This window comes from Bufo gargarizans, chromosome 4 (genome assembly GCF_014858855.1).
Source record: "Bufo gargarizans isolate SCDJY-AF-19 chromosome 4, ASM1485885v1, whole genome shotgun sequence".
Lineage (NCBI taxonomy): Eukaryota > Metazoa > Chordata > Amphibia > Anura > Bufonidae > Bufo > Bufo gargarizans.
Genome location: NC_058083.1, coordinates 210,669,988 through 210,692,387, shown reverse-complemented (window position 1 = coordinate 210,692,387; position 22,400 = coordinate 210,669,988). Strand labels below are relative to the sequence as shown.

The 22,400-nt window shown below is 43.9% G+C and overlaps 1 protein-coding gene across 1 annotated transcript in view; it reads left to right on the top strand.

Annotated features, from left to right (window-relative positions):
* Nucleotides 1-22,400, top strand: part of LOC122936382 (probable cation-transporting ATPase 13A5) — a 214,237-nt gene that overhangs the window by 131,006 nt on the left and 60,831 nt on the right. Inside the window, exons 10-12 of the mRNA XM_044292566.1 lie at nt 598-768; nt 4,066-4,223; nt 17,132-17,320. Coding sequence (XP_044148501.1) covers nt 598-768; nt 4,066-4,223; nt 17,132-17,320 — 518 coding nt within the window. The remainder of the gene's footprint in view (nt 1-597; nt 769-4,065; nt 4,224-17,131; nt 17,321-22,400) is intronic.

Below are 22,400 nucleotides of genomic sequence, written 5' to 3'. Positions count from 1 at the left end.
CCAATATATACGCTTAGTAACCTAGCCGCCAAGCTACAGGAACCATTGTCTGTTGGCTGTTGTGGCAGTGAGGCCTCATGCACACGACCGTTGTTTGGGTCCGCATCCGAGCAGACGTTTTTGCGGCTCAGATGCAGGACCCATTCACTTGAATGGGGCCACAAAAGATATGGACAGCACTCTGTGTGCTGCCCGCATCCGTTGCTTCATTCCGTGGCCCCGCAAAGATAATAGAACATGTCCTATTATTGTCCGTTTTGTGGATAAGAATAGGCATTTCTACAATGGGCCGTCCGTTCCGTTGCACAAATTGCGGAAGGCACACGGGCGGCTTCCGTTTTTTGCGGATCCGCAGTTTGCGGACTGCAGAAAACAGAACGGTCGTGTGCATGAGGCTTTAGCCTGGATATTTATTAGGTAGCATATACTGTATATAGTACTCACACAAAGTTAGGAATATTTGCCTTGTAAATAACATAATACAAAAAGTACATTACCTATGAACTAACAGTGACAAATTGGTAAAGAGGAAGAGAGACACTGCTCCTAAAGACTTACAATCTACAAAATACAGTATGTCTTTTTTTTTTTTTTAAGGTGAAAGTATTCCTGTGACAAAGACACCACTCCCAAACATTAACAACTCTATTCCATGGATGACATACAGTGGTGATGACTACAAAAAACATGTTCTTTACTGTGGAACTGAGGTCATACAGACTAAAAGAAGCAGTCAGGATCTTGTAAAAGCTGTTGTCCTGCAAACTGGTGGGTATACTGGTTTACATATGTATGGTATATACTTGGCTAAGGCTACTTTCACACTGGCGTTTCTGGGTCCGCTTGTGAGATCCGTTTCAGGGCTCTCACAAGTGGCCCAAAACGGATCAGTTCAGCCCCAATGCATTCTGAATGGATTAGGATCCGTTCACAATGCATAAATTTGGCTGTGTTTGGTCTCCGTTGCGTTTTTTAGGCGGTCACTAAAATGCAGTTTGCAGCGTTTGGCGACCGTCTCACAATGCGGATCCGTCCCCATTGACTTATATTGAAAGTTTTTCACTGACACAATATGATGCAATTGAAAACGGATTTGTACCCCATTGTCTTTCAATGTAAGTCAAGACGAATCCGTTTTGACTTAGACTTTTTTTTTTTATGAATAATGCAAATGTATCCGTTATGAATGGATACAAGCTTTTGCATTATTGGTGCGGATCCGTTTGTGCACATGCAAGATGGATCCGCACAAAACGCGAGTGTGAAAGTAGCCCAATAAAGTGGGCTACTTTAAATAATCTTGTTTTGCTAGATCACAGGATTGATCATGTGAGAACCTCTGAAATCCGCTGAAGGTTTTCAATTTTCCTGCAATGCGACCAGAGGACAAATGAAGAATTGGCTAATAAATTAGGATCCTTAAAACCAGACCCTCATCTAGTAACATTAGTAAAGAATTAGTGAAAATACTGATTCTAATATTAAACTGGTTGTCCGATATAATTAAAACCCCAAATGGTCTAAAATGAAAATGATGTTATACTTATCTATTTCCCCGGCACCATTCTCTGTAATGTTGGTCTAATCCTCCTGCCTCTGCTTGTTTGCAGTGGTCACATGCCATATATTGGCACGTTATCATTACAGATTGTAAAGTAACAGAAGCAGGAGGAACAGACTGGTGGTGCAAAGATGTTGGAGAAATCAGTAAATATACACTTCACAACACTGAAATTGCAACACCAAGATATGTCATAAGGTTATGCAATTTGAGGAAGGAGCAGGTGTGCTAAGATCTGCAAAAGATTACATTATCAAGCACCTAGCTCCAATCTGTAGTGTGTGGGAGGAGTAGAAAAGCCAGATTGAAAGCAAAGTATTTTAGCCACATGAAACCTTAAAAATTGGATCAAGTCATGTGGGATGATTGTGCGATGACCCAGTTAAGGCCACTTGTTGTACACTGAGAGGAACATAATCTTTGAAAATAGAGACCTTGGATTATCACTCTGGCAGAGTACTGAGCTCCTAGGCTGAGATGTCAGCAGTGTACAATGTTATGTGTCATGGTAGTTGGGAGAACAATGAAGAATTTGCTCACATTTTGAACACACATATGCACTTTTAAATGGCTGTTTCAGGACTGCATACATTTCACAAAATGTGCACTGGACTGCTTTGTCAATTATGGAGCAAATACTTGCTAAAGAGGATCACACAAGAGAAAAGAAAAATACAATGATACAAGGCAATGAAATGGTAAATAACTGACTTAATGTTGTCTTTTCCTGGAATCTAAAGTCACTTAAAAGGGTTTTCCAAGACTTTTATACTGATGACTTATCCTAGGTCATCAGTATCTGATCGGTGGGGGTCTGACACCCGGGGACCCGGCAATAAGCTGCTTGGCCTTCTCTGTGCTTACCATGCACAGCACCGCACATTGTACTTGTGGCTGTGCTTGGTATCGCACTCAGCCCCATTCACTTGAATGCGACCTATGACTGTGTCATCACTAGCCTAGGCAAAGCTGTAAGAAGGCTGTGGCACTACTGCGACCACCACTGCCTTCTCAAACAGCTGAGCAGTGGGGATCCCCGGTGTCGGACCCCCACCAATCAGGTACAATGACCTATCCTGAGGACAGATCATCAGTTCTAAAGTCTTGGAAAAACTCTTTAATCTTAAGTCGCACTCTTAATACAAACATACTTGAAATAAAACACGCAAACGTTCACAAACTCGCATTTTTAGTCTACGTATATAGGTGCTTCTCCTAGACATCTTCAAACCAGACTGCTGGATTAAAAAAATAATGATCCATTCTGTACTGCAAGTGAAATTGGACACCACATCCTAAGCTAAAGAGCCAAATCGTATGGACACAAACTATCAGAAGGTGTTTTCAGGCTATTGGGCTACAAGCCAGACATCCAGATACAGGTGTTCCATTGACCTCATGCTACCAATTTCACAAACTATCATGGTGCACAGCAAGAGGGCAATGGAGACTAGGAAAAAAGGTTTATCCTTGTCAGCAATGAGTGTCACATTGAGATGCAATGATAACCAGAGTTTGGTCTTGGCAGCGCCATGAAGAGACCTTCACAAGGTATTGTTACACCGATCCTACTCCCAGAATTACAGTGTGGGTTGTCTCAATGTGCAGTAGTCCTCTAGTCTTCATTTCAGGTATACTAACAATTTGACTATACACTGATTTGGACATGGAACCAGTGGTACTGCCATTTCTCCAAAGTTCAGGCCACATATTGCTCATGCTACTGTGAACAGTCTGCATGGCCTAAACAAGCTACCATGGCCAGCAGCATTTCCAGACTTCTCTCCCATCGAGCACATCTGGGACATCAATGGTGGGCAATTGCAAAGGGAGCTGCCAGCAGTGGATCTTTATGATTTGCTTGCCCAGATGCATTCAGCATGGTAGAATATTCCCCACACAACCATTAATAACCTAACTGTTAGAATGCCAAGTTGTGTAAGTGTGTGTATTTCTGCTTGTGGCACTAATACCGTACCTGATACTGAATTTGCATATCATTAAAATGTCTATCGATCCTGTGATTTTCCATAATTGAATGACTTTTCCTCCTTGGTGGTGCAATTTCATTGTTGACGAGTGTAAGATAATTTTTTTATGCTATTTGGGGGCTTGTCCGAGATTTTTTATCAACTTGGACAACCCCTTTGATTTAGTGAATTGCAAACTGTGCATCCAAATTGAGTTGTCTAGAATACAATAATGCCAGGTAGCAACTTTCTAAATATTTGGTTCCCTGAGAAAGAGATTCTCTGGAGAAATTTAGGAGACAATGTAGGACACACTTCAATACTATCTTTTGGTCTGTATACTCCAGCATAAATAATTTGCACAGATTGATGAAATTCTGCTGTATTAAATGATTTTTTTTTGTTCTTAATCATTTAACTGAAAACACAATGATATAGGAGTAACTCTTTACAAGTAGTACAGTTTGAATTTACTTGAATAGATCTGGATATTGTTATGACGTAAATTTTTACAATTGTTTTTGCTTTATTTAGGATTCAACACTGCAAAGGGAGATCTAGTAAGAGCCATTCTATATAACAAACCGATGAATGTTAAACTGCATAGCGAGGCCATTAGGTTTCTCATGTTTCTTGTGGTTTTTGCGATATTTGGAGTTATCTATACTGCAGTTGTGCACAAAAAGAATGGGGTAAGTATTTTGTTTGTACTATATATACAGCAATCCTTGCTATTGTAAATCAGACACATGCATAGATTTGTAAAGCAAAAACGTAAAGGACGGCTCTCCCTTTGTCTGGTGATGTAAAGGTGCTCCAAACTAGTGTTGCACCCTGTTCACAAAGTAAAGTAGAAAAAAGAAAAGTGAATGGGCACTCTTATACATAGAGTTGCACAGAATCATTGTATTTGCATAAAATCCATGTAACATTTATTGGTATTCAATAAAATCAATACAATTAATATACACAAAATTACAATATACTAAATGAGAGAATATATATTCTAAAATATTAAAATAGAATGTGATTGATCAATATAACAAAGTATAAATGTCAGGTGTCAGGTGTATTGCTGAGAAATTTAGCATATCTTTGGGATGAGGTTGGTCCACGCACGCACCACAGTATATCGTGCACGCACCACAGTACAGGGAGTGCAGAATTATTAGGCAAGTTGTATTTTTGAGGATTAATTTTATCATCGAACAACAACCATGTTCTCAATGAACCCAAAAAACTCATTAATATCAAAGCTGAATATTTTTGGAAGTAGTTTTTAGTTTGTTTTTAGTTTTAGCTATTTTAGGGGGATATCTGTGTGTGCAGGTGACTATTACTGTGCATAATTATTAGGCAACTTAACAAAAAACAAATATATACCCATTTCAATTATTTATTTTTACCAGTGAAACCAATATAACATCTCAACATTCACAAATATACATTTCTGACATTCAAAAACAAAACAAAAACAAATCAGTGACCAATATAGCCACCTTTCTTTGCACGGACACTCAAAAGCCTGCCATCCATGGATTCTGTCAGTGTTTTGATCTGTTCACCATCAACATTGCGTGCAGCAGCAACCACAGCCTCCCAGACACTGTTCAGAGAGGTGTACTGTTTTCCCTCCTTGTAAATCTCACATTTGATGATGGACCACCTTGTGCTTTTGGGCACTCCAGTGATGATTGCAGCTCTGAAATATGGCCAAACTGGTGGCAAGTGGCATCTTGGCAGCTGCACGCTTGATTTTTCTCAGTTCATGGGCAGTTATTTTGCGCCTTGGTTTTTCCACACGCTTCTTGCGACCCTGTTGACTATTTTGAATGAAACACTTGATTGTTCGATTATCACGCTTCAGAAGCTTTGCAATTTTAAGAGTGCTGCATCCCTCTGCAAGATATCTCACTATTTTTGACTTTTCTGAGCCTGTCAAGTCCTTCTTTTGACCCATTTTGCCAAAGGAAAGGAAGTTGCCTAATATTTATGCACACCTGATATAGGGTGTTGATGTCATTAGACCACACCCCTTCTCATTACAGAGATGCACATCACCTAATATGCTTAATTGGAAGTAGGCTTTCGAGTCTATACAGCTTGGAGTAAGACAACATGCATAAAGAGGATGATGTGGTCAAAATACTCATTTGCCTAATAATTCTGCACTCCCTGTATATTGTGGGAGCCTGGAAAAACTAGAAACTGTGATCTAGGCTGCATTTAGTTAGTCAGATACGGATCCTGTGTGAGGCAGGCTGCAAGGATTGTGCTCCAGAGATTCTGAAATTACCCAACGCCAGGACCTACTAGTTATAAGTTTAACGTTCGCTCCTGGATGACCAAGGGACTTCACTGCAAACTTCAGCTACTCCAGCGTCTTGACTGGGAGTATTACGGACATGTGTCACGATGTAGGGAAACTATTGTATTGTATAAAGATTGTGAGCTCTTGTGCTGCACCGCGGGCCTCCTGTATCTTGCACCCCACACAATTGTTCCCATTTCCTTTGGTAATAAGCGGTACAGTGGGGCAGTAATAGTTGAGCCTGCAATAGGTAAATTATCGCAAGTGCTGTCTGTCAGCCATCTTGGGGTGCTGTGCTGTGCAGCACAGGGGTCTCGGCGTCCAGGCTGAACGTATGTAACTTTATTATATGTCACTACCTACAATTGAGATTGTGTTTAATACTTCTGTTCAGTAAAGTTTCTGTTTTCATAAAAGCTGGGGTCAGTGTTGCTTTCCTCATCTGTGGCTTTGCTGTATCCTGGGGAGCCCCCCGGTTCACGGTCTTACACCTACAGTGTGAATAATGTCTCCTTATCCTTTCCTTACACTATAAATAATCTTTCCCTGAACAGCTAAATCTTTTTTATTTTATTTTTTTATAAAGTGTTTCCTAATCACTGTCCCTAGTGCCTGCAATGTCTCTCACTTCACTATATATTTATATATATTTATATATATTTTATAAGGTTTCTAATTGGCTATCTGCAGGGCATTGTGGGTGATCAGTCATTCCCAGGCTTCTCACTTTCACTTTGTAACATGTGCAGCAGACATTTTAGAAAAAATTTGATTCATTACGACGAAGCGCAAGGAAGTTGTGACAGCATGGATTTATGAAGTTCTGGTTCTGTCAAATTACTCTGATCAGTTTCTCTGAAAACCTAAGTTATAGACTTGATGGGACTTATGACATCACTGGGTACGTTCAAGTGGGTATGTAACATAATCAGTGACAGGAAACAGAAGGTAGTTATTAACGGTGAATACTGAGATTGGGTCATAACAGGGATCAGAATTGGACCCTATTTTCTTTTATATATTTATAAAAGAGGGATTGCATAGTAAAATATACATTTTTGCTGATTAGAGATGAGCGAATTTCATATTTTGAAATTCGTTCACGCTTCGTTGGTGGTAAAAACAGAATTGCGTTATGGAGGAGAGGACTCCACTGCATAAAGGAAACGGGACAGATCCGTTTTGCAGCCCATAGGCTTCTATTATGACAGAATGAATAATGGAATACCTCTAAAGGCATTCCGTATGCATTCCATCATAGAATTGCATTATGGTCTGTGGTAACAGAATTCTTAACGTAATTCTACTTTTACCACTATACAAAGCGTGAACAAATTTCTAAATATGAAATTTGCTCACCTCTATTGCTGATGATACCAAACTGTATGCATTTAACAAAAAAGCGGACAGCGTAATGCTACAGATTGATCTGGATAAGTTAAAGGCTTGGACAGAGATGTGGCAAATGAGTTTTAACACTAATAAACATAAGGTTATGCTTATGGGTAAGGACAATACATGTCACCAGCACATATTAAGTGGGCAAACACTGAATATGAATAACATGGAAAAGAACTTAGAAACTTTAGTTGACAGTTAACTGCAACAATCAGTGTCAAGCAGCTGCAACAATGGCTAATACGATTGTGGGGTGCATCAAAAGGGATAAGCACATCACTAGTCAGACCACACTCGAAATATTGAAATAAACTAATTCTTGGTACCTGTTCACAAGAAAGACATAGTAGAGGACAGGTTCCAAGGTATGCAATTACTGAAATTTAGGGAATATATAGACTACAGTAGTATTGGTCGAGCGACAAAGTGCTCGGGTGCTCAAGTAGAACACCTCGGGATGCTCGGGTGCTCTACCGAGCACCTGAGCACAATGGAAATCAATGGGAGAACCCGAGCATTAAACCAGGCATTAGGGGCGAGTGCCTGCTGCTGATCTGACCATCTAAAACATTAAGGGTGAGTGCATTAAGGGTTAAGGGTTAGGGGCAAGGTCCTGCTGCTAATCTAACCATCTAAAACATTAGAAGTTAGGGTCTGCTGCTGAGCTAACCATCTAAAATATTAGGGGTGAGGGTCTGCTGCTGAGCTGACCGTATAAAGCATTAGGGGTGAGGGTCTGCTGCCCAATACCTAATAGTTGTAAAGAGGGATCACTGAGGACGCTGACATGGTCTGCTATGTACTCCTTCACCATCTTCTAAAATTTTTCCCTCCTTGTGACACTAGACCACGCATCAGGTTGAGTGTGCTGGCGGGGTATCATAAAACTGTCCCAGGCCTTGGGAAGTGGTTCCCTGCCTCTGTTGGAACTGCTGTGTGTTCCCCACGTCTCCCCTCCTTGGTTGGCCAAGGAACTACGTACTCTGCAGCCAGCGTTGTCAGCTGGAAATTTTTGGAGCAAATTTTCCACAAGGACCTTCTGGCGTTGCCCCATTTTGCTCATCCTCTTTACCACAGGAATGATAGATGAGAAGTTCTCTTTGTAGCAGGGGTCAAGAAGAGTGAACAACCAGTAATCGGAGTTGGCAAAAATGCGTAGAACGCGAGGGTCACAGGAAAGGCAGCCTTACATAAAGTCAGCCATGTGTGCCAGGGTCCCAACAGACAAGACTTCGCTGTTCTTATCAGGAGGATGACTCTCAATCTCCTCATCATCTTCCTCCTCTTCTACCCATCCATGCTGAACAGATGGAATAAAACTTCCATGGGTACTACCCACTGTAGCGGAGGCAACTGTCTTCTGCTCCTCCTCCTCATCATTATCATCCAATTTGCGCTGAGAAGACGAACTGAGGGTGGTCTGGCTATCACCCTGCGTACTGTGTTCCCCCATTTCCACCTCTTCCACATGCAAAATGTCCGCCTTAATTGTGAGCAGCGAGTGTTTTAGTAGACACAGAAGTGGTATGGTTTCGCTGATAATAGCATTATCACCGCTCACCATCTGAGTTGATTCAATTACACTCAATGAATGTCACTGATATTTAGGATGTGCACACGTTAAACAGGAGGTATAGCACAAGTAATGTCGCTGTCACCACCGCCTAATAAAAAATTACACTGAATGAATGTCACTGACATTTAGGATGCACAAATTTTATATAGGATGCATAGTGCAAGTAATATCGCTGTTTCCAGCGGCTAATATAAAATTACTCTGAATTAATGTCACAGATTAAGGATGGGCAAACTTTATACAGGAGATGTAGCTCCACCAGCAGCAAAAAAATTTGACTGAATGTCACTGATATTTCGGATAAGCAAACGTTATACAGGAGATGTAGTGCAGGTAATATAATTGTCCGCACCGGACACCGTCTACAGAAAAAGTACACTGGATGTCACAGATATTTTTAGGCTGTGCACACATTACACAGGAGATGTAGCGCAGATAATGTCACTGTCACAGCGGTGAAAACAATTACACTGAATGTCACTGATATTTTGGATGCGCTAACATTATACAGGAGATGTAGCGCAGGTAATGTAACTGTCCGCAGTGGACACCGTGTACAGAAACAGTACACTTGATGTCGTCACAGATATGTTTAGGCTGCGCACATGTTACACAGGAGATGTAGCGCATATAATGTTGCTGTCACCAGCGGCAAAAAAAATTAGACTGAATGTCACTGATATTTAGGCTGCGCACACATTACACAAGAGATGTAGCGCATATAATGTCGCTGTCTGCAGCGGCCAAACAATTGCAAGCTATTTAGCCTAGGTTGCGCTAAAAATATATATTGCTGGCAGATACAACTATAGTCCTTAAAAGGACTTTTGGGTCTCTAACAAGTTTTAGCAATGTAGTGCAGGTTGCGCTAAAAATATATATTGCTGCCACACACAACAATAGTCCTTAAAAGGACTTTTGGGTCAATAACAAGCATAAAAGCTAAAATATTCCTATTTAACTCCCTACACTATCTCTCCCTTCTGCTCTCTAGCTCTCCCTGACTAAGACTGAGCCATGTGTCATTGGGTGCTATACACCCGATGAAGTGTTTCGGCCAGCCAATCCCTGTAATGCCAGTAGCCAACATGGCTACGACATTACAGTGAATGGCAGTACTTACCTGAATGTTTATTGGCTGCATAGCAGGCAAAAGAAGTGCCGGGAGGAGACTTGAACATCGCGCTTCAGCACACGTGGTATTCGGCCAAACACCACGATGTGCCGAGTATCGCGATCCTCGAGTAAAATTAGTGTACGGCCGTGCATGCTCGCCCAACCCTAGATTACAGTACTCAAAGAATTTAAAATTTGGGTTAATAATCTAATAACCATGTATCAATATCTCAAAGGCCAATGCAAAGATCTCTCCCATGCTCTATTTATCAAAGGGCGATAATGCTAATAATGAGACATCCTCTACATCTAGAGCAAAGGAGGTTTGTACACCAACACTGAAGGTGATTCTTTATTGTAAGAGCAGTAAAGCAAGTGAAGCTGTGATGGTGAACTCACAGGTATGTGAGATTGTGGAACAGTTCTTCCTGTATAATGCCGGTGCATAGTTAAACTTTGGGATTGTAATTTTGTATTTCGGCCACAGGAGGCCGCTGTTCCTCCACATAGTTAAGTTACTGCTGGATTTAAATATGCAAAGGAGAGGATGACTCATGCTGCTGCTGCTAGAAGAAGAACCAGGAAGTAAGAGAGAGAGAGAGCTGATGGAAGGTCTGGCTGTGTGAGCCTGAATCCAGTTCCATCCTGGTGTCCGAGTGTCCTGGACGCAGTGGAGGGGGATTAGTTGTTGTTCCTCACCTAGATCCTGCTTTTTGGAACAGGGATTGTTTCAGTAGGACTGTTTACAACGGTTTCAACAAAAGTTTTACTACCAAGCAAGGCCGCATGAGTACTAAGGGCTTAGTGATCATCTCAGTTAAAAGACATCCTCTGACACAGAACGGATGCAGGTCATTAAATCTGTTTACTCATCACATCATATTAGTGGCGCCTGAAGCATCAGAGAATAAGTCTAGACTTGCAATTAGTAATTTAGTTAGATAGCACTTGCATGTTGGCAAGCTTTACAGAGTTGTATTGCGGCACAGTATTGACTTGCAGCCTCTGCTGTGTGCACCATCGGCTAGGCTTGTCCTGTCTATTGTGGCACAGTATTGACTTGCAGACTCTGCTGTGCGTGCCACCGTGATAGGTCTATCCAACTGGACAGGGACAGTGACTGTGGACCCGGGGTAGAGTGTATTTGTTGTACCTTCATATTGTTGTGTTTATATTACTGTTTTAGAAAAGTTACTGTTTATTTGTACAAAGCTGTTGTCATGGATGAAGTTAGCAAAAAAGTTGGAACTTATAAATAAACGAGTGACTGACTTGATCCCAAACTAAGGAGCATATAGGTGAGCCCTATAAAACCCCAAGAGCTCTCCCTGACTGCTATGCCCATGCAAAGGTCTTTGGTAGACGATTGCATGCCCACGTACCTAAGTCTGTGTGACACCTGAAAACCTTATAATAGTGAGGGGACACGACCGGCTCCCTGCACTTAATACGGATAGAGTCAGGGTCACCTAGAATCAAGCCAGCAAGGAAACACAATAAAGTAAAGGACAGAACAAACAGCAGACACAGCCTCCAGCAATGACCACTTCATCCAGGAAGTAATACGACCAAAACATGATGTTACAGGATTGGATTGAAAGGGTGTGAAGCGCCGTTACAATGTGTAACCTGACCTCTGAGCTACAGGCAGAGGTTGCATTGGGAGCTCTAGAGGGTGACGATAGACAGTCATGGTAAAGCCAGAATCCAAGAGCTCTAGAGTAAATATTCTCCCTGCTGGAGTGAGCACTGGGAGGGGGGGGGGGGGCGTGCTAAAGTAGTGCAGCTGCGGAGCCACTACTTCAACCGACCACAAGAAGAGGGTGAGCTCCTGATGCAGTACTCCAATGCTCTACATGAGACTCTCAATGAAATACGGGACCCAGAGGCCATGGGAGCCTTCTGGGAGGTGGACCATCTACTAAGAGATCAGTTTATAGTGGGGCTCTCCATGTTCTTACAGGACAAGCCACAAGAGATGACCTGAACGGCGTCCGACATGAAATTCGACAGCATCTACCTAGCCACCGTGGAGAGAGAGAAAGAGCACATGCCTGTGATGGCAAGAGTAGTGAGTAGCAGAATTGAAAGAACTCCAGCTAGAAGTGTCCCAGATGAAGGCAGGATCGCCCTGGCCTCCGGAAATGACCCCAGTGCCCCATGCCACTCCACCCAGGATAACTCAGTTGGGCACGTAAAAAGAGGACCCCTCTGTTGGGCTTGTCGACAGTATGGCCATATAGTCAGAGAGTGCCAGGAACAGATGAAGTCCCAGCCGACGTTAAACTTCCAATCCACCGCAGTAGCTGGGTGTACTGCGGTGGTACACCAGAAGCTGGGCCCTATGTGTGAGGAACATGAACTGTATGCCAGCAGCCCCATTGTGGAAGTTGAGTTGGAAGGCCAGAAGGTACGCTGCCTAGTTGATACAGGGTCAGAGTGCACCCTTATGCGCCTAGAGTTCTTCGAAAGGCACTTCCGGCATATGATGGAGCCCAAAGATAGGAGTGTCATCAGGCTAATGGCTGCCGATAACAGAGAGATGGATGTCCAAGGGATAGTCTGGATGCGAGTCAGACTGTTTGGACAAGATGTTGGCAAGAAGGGGGTCGTGCTGGTGGACCATCCATCCCGGAAAGGAATGGACGTGACCCTAGGTATGAATGTACTGAGGGACCTAGACCATCAACTCTATGCCAAAGAAGGGCTGAAGTAACAACGGGCCACCACACACCGGCCAACGCAGAAGGTTTTACAACAGATGGTGAGGAGCTGTAGTCTGCAAAAGAGTAACATGTCCGGTCGGAGGTGCCGCGGAGGACCCCGGTGAAGATCCCACCTCGACAAGAACGAATATTGATGCTGCCGGTGGGGGCTGGACAACGACTAAATGGACTGGAGGTCCTGATCGAGCCTGCTTATCAAGAGGAAACACAGACTCGCCTACTGGTAGCCCGGGCCCACGCCATTGTGAAGGATGGGTTTGTGCCTGTACGCTGCCGCAATGTTGAGGACTGTGAGCTGACCATTCCTGGAAACACCTTGCCAAAGTCTGTGTCCGAAGGGGATGTCTTTCGACAACGGAGTTTCACGCTACAGCCTGATAGGAGATCAGCCTGGACCTATGCTGTAGAGGTTCATTAAAGGGAGACCCTGACAGTGGAGTGGAATGGTCAATTGATCATGGCCCGGATGGGGCAAGACCCTGACTCCTGGACAACAGAAGTTGCTGGAAGACACCCTTTGGGAATTTCAAGAGGCATTCTCACGACATGATGAGGACTTCAGGTGTGCTTCCGCCATTGAACACGAAATCCCTACCAGCGATGCGACACCGATCAGGGAACATTACCAGCAAATCCCACCTAAAATGTACTAGGAGGTGAAGGATATGATAGGCAGAATGTTGGAAAACCGGGTAATCCAAGATAGTTAAAGTCTTTGGGCTGCTCCAGTAGTCTTGTTGCCGAAGAAAGACGGGAGTCTCCTGTTCTGCGTGGATTATCGGACGCTGAATGGTCAGACCGCCAGGGATGCTTTTCCACTTCCGTGGATATAGGAGTAGTTGTCAGCCCTGAGCCACGCAAAGTTCTTCTCGACTCTTGACCTGGACAGTGGATATTGGCAGGTACCAGTGGCCAAGAAGGACAAAGCGAAGATGACTTTCATTCTGCCTATGGGTTTCTACGAGTTCATTCGGATGCCATTCGGCATTTCCAATGTCCCTAGAACATTCTAGCAGCTGATGGAACACCGTCTGGGGATCTCAACTTCGAGTAAGAATTGATCTACCTGGACGACATAGTAGTGTTTGGGGCCTCCTTTGAAGAACACCTCCAGAAGCTGCGACAGGTCCTTGGGCGGCTACAAGACCGATAGCTCAAGATCAAGCCCAGGAAGTGACAATTGTTTCGGTAACAGATCAAGTATTTGGGACATGTGGTCACCCAGGAGGGGATAAAGCCGGTCCCCAGTAAGGTGGAGGCCATCCAGAAGTGGCCTCAACTGCGTACACTGAGAGAGGTGCGGGCATTCGTGGGACTGGCCAGCTGCTACCGGAGGTTGATACCCAAATTTGCTCATTTGGTGGGCCCGTTAAATGAATTATTAAGGGGCACTGGGGGGGGGGCAAAGAATCGCCCCATCAAGTGGGGATCCACACAGCAAGAGGCCTTTGAAGCAGTGAAGGAGGCGCTGATCAGTGCCCCGATTCTAGCTTATGCACAGTTCGACACCCCATTCCTGTTGTACACTGATGGAAGTCTACATGGTCTGGGGGCTATGTTATACTGCTCCTTTAAATTGGAACTACTGGCGCTAGTGTCTGCCATGACTGAAAGGTTTGCAGAGTACCTGACAGGTGCAGAGGTGACTGTGATGTCTCAACAAGCCGTTAGCACATCTGGAGAATTCCAAACTCGGTGCACTTGAGCAGAGGTGGTTGGCTCGCCTTTCTAAGTACCAGTACCGCATCAAGTTTCAGTCAGGTAGGGAGAACAGCAAAGCCGACGCACTCTCCCTGTAGGGTTGTTGGCTCAGAGTACTGACGAGGAGCTCGTGGACACTAAAGCTCCTGACCTTGGTCGATAACCCTTGTTCCAGGACGTGGCACATTCAAGTGTCCAGGATGTCCCTGGTGCTGGGAAACACATTGGCCAATTGGGATAGAATCCAAAATAGTTGCTCGGACTTGTGGAAAGTGAAGGAATGGGTTTTGGCTAAGATCTGGCCACGGCTGGAAGAGGAACCCCGACTGACCCCAGAGGGCCAAAAGTTGTTGAGGCAGTGGGATAAGTTGACCGTTACCCAGGGACTCCTGTGCCGGCCATGTACTTACAGATGGAGCTGCAGTACCGACAACAGATTATCATTACCTTGTCATTGGGACCGGAAGCTGCTAGAGAAGCCCATGAAAGGGGAGCCCATTTTGGGAGCGAAAAAATGTTCAAGTGGCTCCAACTGCTGGTATACTGTCCAGATCTGGACAACATGGTGGCTGAGGCATGTCTTAAGTGTTGACCCTGCTGGCTGAGTAAGAGTACTGAACAGCGGGCTCCTGTCCAGACCATCAGGATCTCAGCACCCCTGGAGCTTCTGATGATTGATTATGTGCAGATTGGATACTCTACCTCGGGACACTTGTACTGTCTAGTCATGACAAATCACTTCACAAAGTATGCAGTGGTTGTACCCACCAGAGACCAGACAACAGCGTCAGCCACTGAAGCAGTCTGCAAACACTTTATACAGGTGTCCACAGAGAATACATTCGGACCAGGGAGCGTGTTTTCAGGGTACACTAATGAATTAACTGTACCAGCTGTATGGGATCGAACTGATTCTCCCACAAAAAATGAACCCTCATGCACCTTCATAGACAAGTTTTGGGGGTCAGAATCTGGTGATGCAAAGAAAAAGGTTTTTGTTTTCAAAATTTTCATTATATATTTTTTTTTTTATTAAAACACAAAGAAGAAATGGATAAAATGTGGAACCACTGTAATCGTGCTGACCTGAAGAACAAAGGGAATGCTATAAAAATTATATCCATAAAACTGTCAGAATCACATGTTTTTTTAATTTAAATTATATCCCATTTGGAATTTTATTCCAGCTTCCCACTATATCATATGCAATATTAAATTTTGCCACTAGAATGTACAACTTGTCCGACAAAAAACAAGCCCTCATATGGCTATGTGAGCAGAAAAATAAAAAGGTGATGGCACTGGGAAGTAGAATGTAAAAATAGAAAATTATTCGGTCAGGAAGGAATTAATGCACCAAATAACTAATTTACGCACAATACTAATAAAATGTTATATTTTTTTTCTCCTCAGGAACAGTAATTATTATTTATTATTATTTTGCACCGTTTGTCACCCGCGTCCGTGATACGTGTTTCCAGTCAGTGAAAAAAAATATGACCTGTCCTATTTTTTTCACGGACAACGGTTTGCGGACCCATTCAAGTCAATGGGTCTGTGAAAAAACACGGAGGCACACAAGATTATCATCCGCGTCTGTGATCCGTGTCCGTATTTTTCTCTATCATTTGCAAGGCAAACCTGACTTAGATTTTTTTTCTATTTCCTTCATGTCTGGTGATCCTCCAAAAATCAAGGAAGACACACGGAAACAAAAACGGACACGGATCACGGAACAACGGAATCCCGTTTTGCGGACCGTGAAAGAATATTGTCATGTGCATGAGGCCTAACACTAACTATCTGGATTATATATTTCAGCTAACTATCTCTATAACCTACACTACACCCTGCACTGGACCCTATCAGCTATTCAGCTACACAATTCCCTATTACTATCTTACACTAACCATCAGGATTATATATATGCAATTTGGAATGTACCGGTAATTTGAAAAAGCACAGCACAGTATTCAAGCTCCTCTCTCTCTCTCTCACACATAAAACTCCACAAAATGGCTGCTGGGGAGTGTCTTAATTTATTTAGTGAAGGGTAGGCCACTTTTCTATTGGTTACTAGGGATTTTGCTAAGCTGTGACAAAGCCTTCTCATTGGCCCACAAGCTAGAAGAAGGGAGGGACGATCACCTGATGTGTACTGTGTTAAAAAAATAAAAATAAAGAATATTTGTCAATATGAATATAAAGCACTATATTCTAAATATTCACAAATTATCGAAGTTCCGATATTCACAATAAAAATTTGTATTACAAATATTCCCACTCAACACTAATAAAGAGGTCGCGGATGTAGAACAACAGAGAAACATATATCAGGATAAAGTCTACCGGGCATTTTGTCTGGTTTAGTGACATTCTCACGACCGTATGTCTTTTGCATTCCGCAAAACATGGATCCACAAAATGTGGTTGAAGTCCTTGTGACTTTCGTGTTTCATCCAAATTTGTATTTTTTGCCAAATGTCTTCCATGCGATTTTCACATCTTTATGTCTGTTCCACAAATAATAGAATATGTCCTATTATTGGCCACAAATGCAGACCCCAAACTCATTGAAGTCAATGGTTTTGCAAAAAAATATAAAAAATGAATGCAACACAAACATCATCCTTGTTTTGTGGATCTCCTTTTTGCAGAACTATAATACATAAAGTTGTGTGAATGGAATTTTAATAGGGTTAATATGTCTGACAGACGCTCTTTAAAGTCATCTATAGATTTGCTTACTTTCCCTTTTATTTGTTTTCATAGGCCAGTGTCCATGACATTGTATTAATGTCATTTCTAATGCTGACAGTGGCAGTGAACGCAGCACTTCCAGCATCTCTTACACTTTGTCTTCTATATGGTCAAACAAGGCTGAAAAAACTGGGAATCTTCTGTATCAGTCCTCAAAGGATCAACTTAGCTGGGCAGCTGAATCTTGTATGTTTTGATAAGGTAAGTTCTGCAATTTGTAGTTTATTTATTACTGTAGACAGATAATATTATAGGCTTTTTAATGTTGCTACTATAATTCTTCTGTGCAAAACTGAGCACATCTATAACATTACAAAACAGGAGATATTGAAGAAAAAATAGTGAGGGTAATATTGACCATATAGTATTTTTACTAATGCAGCTGACATGATTGCGATTTTGTAAATGCCTTTGATATTGTACCACTAAATGACCTTGGACTGAGGTTACAGATGCAGACACTAGGGCGCAATGTATGCACATGAGTGAAGAATTGGGGCAGAAAACAAAGAGTCATTTTAAGGGCTCATTCAGACCGCCGTATGCTGTCCGCATAAACGCGGATTGCATTCTGTATTTTTGTGGACACATAGACTTCGATGGGGCCACGTCCTGATTTTCAAAAGTATAGGACGTGTTTAATTTGTTTTGCGGAGCCGTGAAATGGAAGAAAATTGCTCCATTGAAGTGAATGGTTCCTCATACGGTCCGCAAAAAAACGGAACGGAAGTGGAAATAAAATACGTTGGTGTGCATGAGCCATTAGGCCTAGTTCTCTTTAATCTCTTTAATAATGACTTTGTTGAAGGGAATGAGAGGGTCTGTGTTTACTAATGACACAGAACCATGTAGGATGCTCAAGGCTACTTTCATACTTGCGGCAGAGTGATCCGGCAAGCAGGATCCTGATCAGTCTTAGGCCTCATGCACACGACCGTTGTGTGCATCCATGGCCGTTGTGCCGTTTTCAGTTTTTTTTTGCATACCCATTGACTCTCAAAGGGTCCGTGGAAAAATCGGAAAATGCACCGTTTTGCAGCCGAGACCGTGATCCGTGTATCCTGTCCGTCAAAAAAATATGACCTGTCCTATTTTTTTGACGGACAACGGTTCACGGACCCATTCAAGACAATGGGTCCGTGAAAGAACACGGATGCACACAAGATTGGCATCCGCTTCTGTGGTCCGTGGCCGTAGGATACTTTTACACAGACGGATCCGCAGATCCGTCTGCATAAAAGCTTTTTCCGAACTGAGTTTTCACGAAGTGAAAACTCAGATCCGACAGTATATTGTAACACAGACGCATTCCCATGGTGATGGGGACGCTTCAGGTTAGAATATACTAAAAGAACTGTGTACATGACTGCCCCCTGCTGCCTGTTTTTAACTCATTGGTGGCCAGTGCGGCCGCCCCCCCCCCCTGTACTTAACTCATTGGTGGCCAGTGGGCCCCCCCTCCCTCCCGTGTAGTTAACTCATTGGTGACCAGCCCCCCCCTCCCCTGTAGTTAACTCGTTGGTGACCAGCCCCCCCCCCTCCCTCCCCTGTAGTTAACTTGTTGGTGACCAGCCCCCCTCCGTCCCCTGTAGTTAACTCGTTGGTGGCCAGTGTGCCCTCCCTACCCCTCCTAATTAAAATCTCGCCCCCTATCATTGGTGGCAGTGGAGCGTACCGATCGGAGTCCTAGTTTAATCGCTGGGGCTCCGATTGGTAACCATAGCAACCTGGACGCTACTGCAGTCCCGGTTGCCATGGTTACTTAGCAATTTGTAGAAGCATTATACTTACCTGTGAGCTGCGATGTCTGTGTCCGGCCGGGAGCTCCTCCTACTGGTGACAGGTCATTAAGCAATGCACCGCACAGACCTCTCACTTACCAGTAGGAGGAGCTCCCAGCCGGTCACAGACATCGCAGCTCGCAGGTAAGTATAATGCGTCTACAAATTGCTAAATAACCATGGCAACCAGGACTGCAGTAGCGTCCTGGTTGCCATGGTTACCGATCTGAGCCCCAGCGATTAAACTGGGACTCCGATCGGTACTCTCCACTGCCACCAATGATAGGGGGGGAGATTTTAATTAGGTGGGGGAGGGAGGGGGAGGGCCCACTGGCCACCAACGAGTTAACTACAGGGGAGGGAGGGGAACTGGTCACCAACGAGTTAACTACAGGGGAGGGAGGGGGCTGGTCACCAATGAGTTAACTACAGGGGAGGGAGGGGGGGCTGGTCACCAACGAGTTAACTACAGGGGAGGGAGGGAAGGCCCACTGGCCACCAATGAGTTAACTACAGGGGGGGAGGGGGGGCCAGCCGCACTGGCCACCAATGAGTTAAAAACAGGGGGGCGGGCAGAAGGGGGCAGTCATGTACACAGTTCTTTTAGTATATTCTAACCTGAAGCATCCCCATCACCATGGGAATGCCTCTGTGTTAGAATATACTGTCGGATCTGAGTTTCACGATCTAACTCATATCCGACAGTATATTCTAACATAGAGGCGTTCCCATGGTGATGGGGACGCTTCAAGTTAAAATATACCATCGGATTGGAGAAAACTCCGATCCGATGGTATAAAAGGGACTCCTGACTTTACATTGAAAGTCAATGGGGGACGGATCTGTTTGCAATTGCACCATATTGTGTCAACATCAAACGGATCCGTCCCCATTGACTTGCATTGTAATTCAGGACGGATCCGTTTGGCTCTGCACGGTCAGGCGGACTCCAAAACGACTTTTTTTTATGTCCGTGGATCCTCCAAAAATCAAGGAAGACCCACGGAAGGAAAAACGGTCAAGGATCACGGACCTACGGCCCCCATTTTTGCGGACCGTGAAAAAATACTGTCGTGTGCATGAGGCCTTAGGCTGGGTTCACATGGGCGTGACAGATTTGTTCAGGATGCGCCCCGGGTGTATTGCGGCAAACCCGCGCGAGTAGGTACCCAATTGTAGTCAGTTTTGACTGCGATTGCGTTCCGTTGTTCAGTTTTTATTGCGCGGGTGCAATGTGTTTTGCACGCACGTGATAAAAAACTGAATGTGGTACCCTGAATTCTGAATACAGATTGCATAGTACAAAAGCGCTAGAGGGGTTAAAAAATAAATAAATAATAATTTAACTCACCTTAGTCCACTTGTTCGCGCAGCCGGCATCTCTTCTGTCTTCTTCTTTGAGGAATAGGACCTTTGATGACGTCACTGCACTCATCACATGGTCCATCCCCATCCCGATCGTCTCTTAGCAACCGTGCGTGAAAATTGCACCGCATCCGCACTTGCTTGCGGATGCTTGCGATTTTCACTCAGCCCCATTCACTTCTATGGGGCCTGCGTTGTGTGAAAACTGCACTAAATAGAACATGCTGCGATTTTTACGCAACGCACAAGTGATGCGTGAAAATCACCGCTCATATGAACAGCCCCAAAGAAATGAATGGGACCGGATTCAGTGCGGGTGCAATGCGTTCACCTCATGCATTGCACCCGCGCATAAATCTCGCCTCGCCTTAAAAATGCCTGATCAGTCAAAAAAATGCATTGAAATGCCGAATCCGTCTTTCCGATGTCATCTGGCAAAACGGATCCGGCAATTATTCTTTCCACTTTTCTTTGGTCTGCGCATGCGCAGACCAGAAGGACGGCATTCAGGTATTTTGAATGCCGGATCTGGCACTAATACAATCCTATGGGAATAAATGCATTCAGGCAAGTCTTCAGTTTTTTTCGCCGGAGATAAAACCATAGCATGCTGCGGTATTATCTCCGTCCTGAAAAGGCAAAAAGACTGAACTGAAGACATCCTGATGCATCCTGAACAGAATGCTCTCCATTCAGAATGCATAGAGATATACCTGATCAGTTCTTTTCCGGTATAGAGCCCCTAGGACGGAACTCAGTGCCAGAAAAGAAAAACGCTAGTGTGAAAGTACCCTAAAACAGTTTGATTGTAAAATATTGCAGACTTGGATAAACTGGCAGCATGGACAAGGATAATTCAGATGATTCTTAATTTTTTTTATGTTGATAAAGATAAAATAAAGCACCCCGGTCACAGTAATCATTTTGCATGTACAGGTCCTTCTAAAAAAATTAGCATATTGTGGTAAAGTTCATTATTTTCTGTAATGTACTGATAAACATTAGACTTTCATATATTTTAGATTCATTACACACCAACTGAAGTAGTTCAAGCCTTTTATTGTTTTAATATTGATGATTTTGGCATACAGCTCATGAAAACCCAAATTTCCTATCTCAAAAAATTAGCATATTTCATCCGACCAATAAAAGAAAAGTGTTTTTAATACAAAAAAAGTCAACCTTCAAATAATTATGTTCAGTTATGCACTCAATACTTGGTCGGGAATCCTTTTGCAGAAATGACTGCTTCAATGCGGCGTGGCATGGAGGCAATCAGCCTGTGGCACTGCTGAGGTGCTATGGAGGCCCAGGATGCTTCGATAGCGGCCTTAAGCTCATCCAGAGTGTTGGGTCTTGCGTCTCTCAACTTTCTCTTCCCAATATCCCACAGATTCTCTATGGGGTTCAGGTCAGGAGAGTTGGCGGGCCAATTGAGCACAGTAATACCATGGTCAGTAAACCATTACCAGTGGTTTTGGCACTGTGAGCAGGTGCCAGGTCGTGCTGAAAAATGAAATCTTCATCTCCATAAAGCTTTTCAGCAGATGGAAGAATGAAGTGCTCCAAAATCTCCTGATAGCTAGCTGCATTGACCCTGCCCTTGATAAAACACAGTGGACCAACACCAGCAGCTGACATGGCACCCCAGACCATCACTGACTGTGGGTACTTGACACTGGACTTCAGGCATTTTGGCATTTCCCTCTCCCCAGTCTTCCTCCAGACTCTGGCACCTTGATTTCCGAATGACATGCAACAGTCCAGTGCTGCTTCTCTGTAGCCCAGGTTAGGCGCTATGCCGCTGTTTCTGGTTCAAAAGTGGCTTGACCTGGGGAATGCGGCACCTGTAGCCCATTTCCTGCACACGCCTGTACACGGTGGCTCTGGATGTTTCTACTCCAGACTCAGTCCACTGCTTCCGCAGGTCCCCCAAGGTCTGGAATCGGTCCTTCTCCACAACCTTCCTCAGGGTCCGGTCACCTCTTCTCGTTGTGCAGCGTTTTCTGCCACACTTTTTCCTTCCCACAGACTTCCCACTGAGGTGCCTTGATACAGCACTCTGGGAACAGCCTATTCGTTCAGAAATTTCTTTCTGTGTCTTACCCTCTTGCTTGAGGGTGTCAATGATGGCC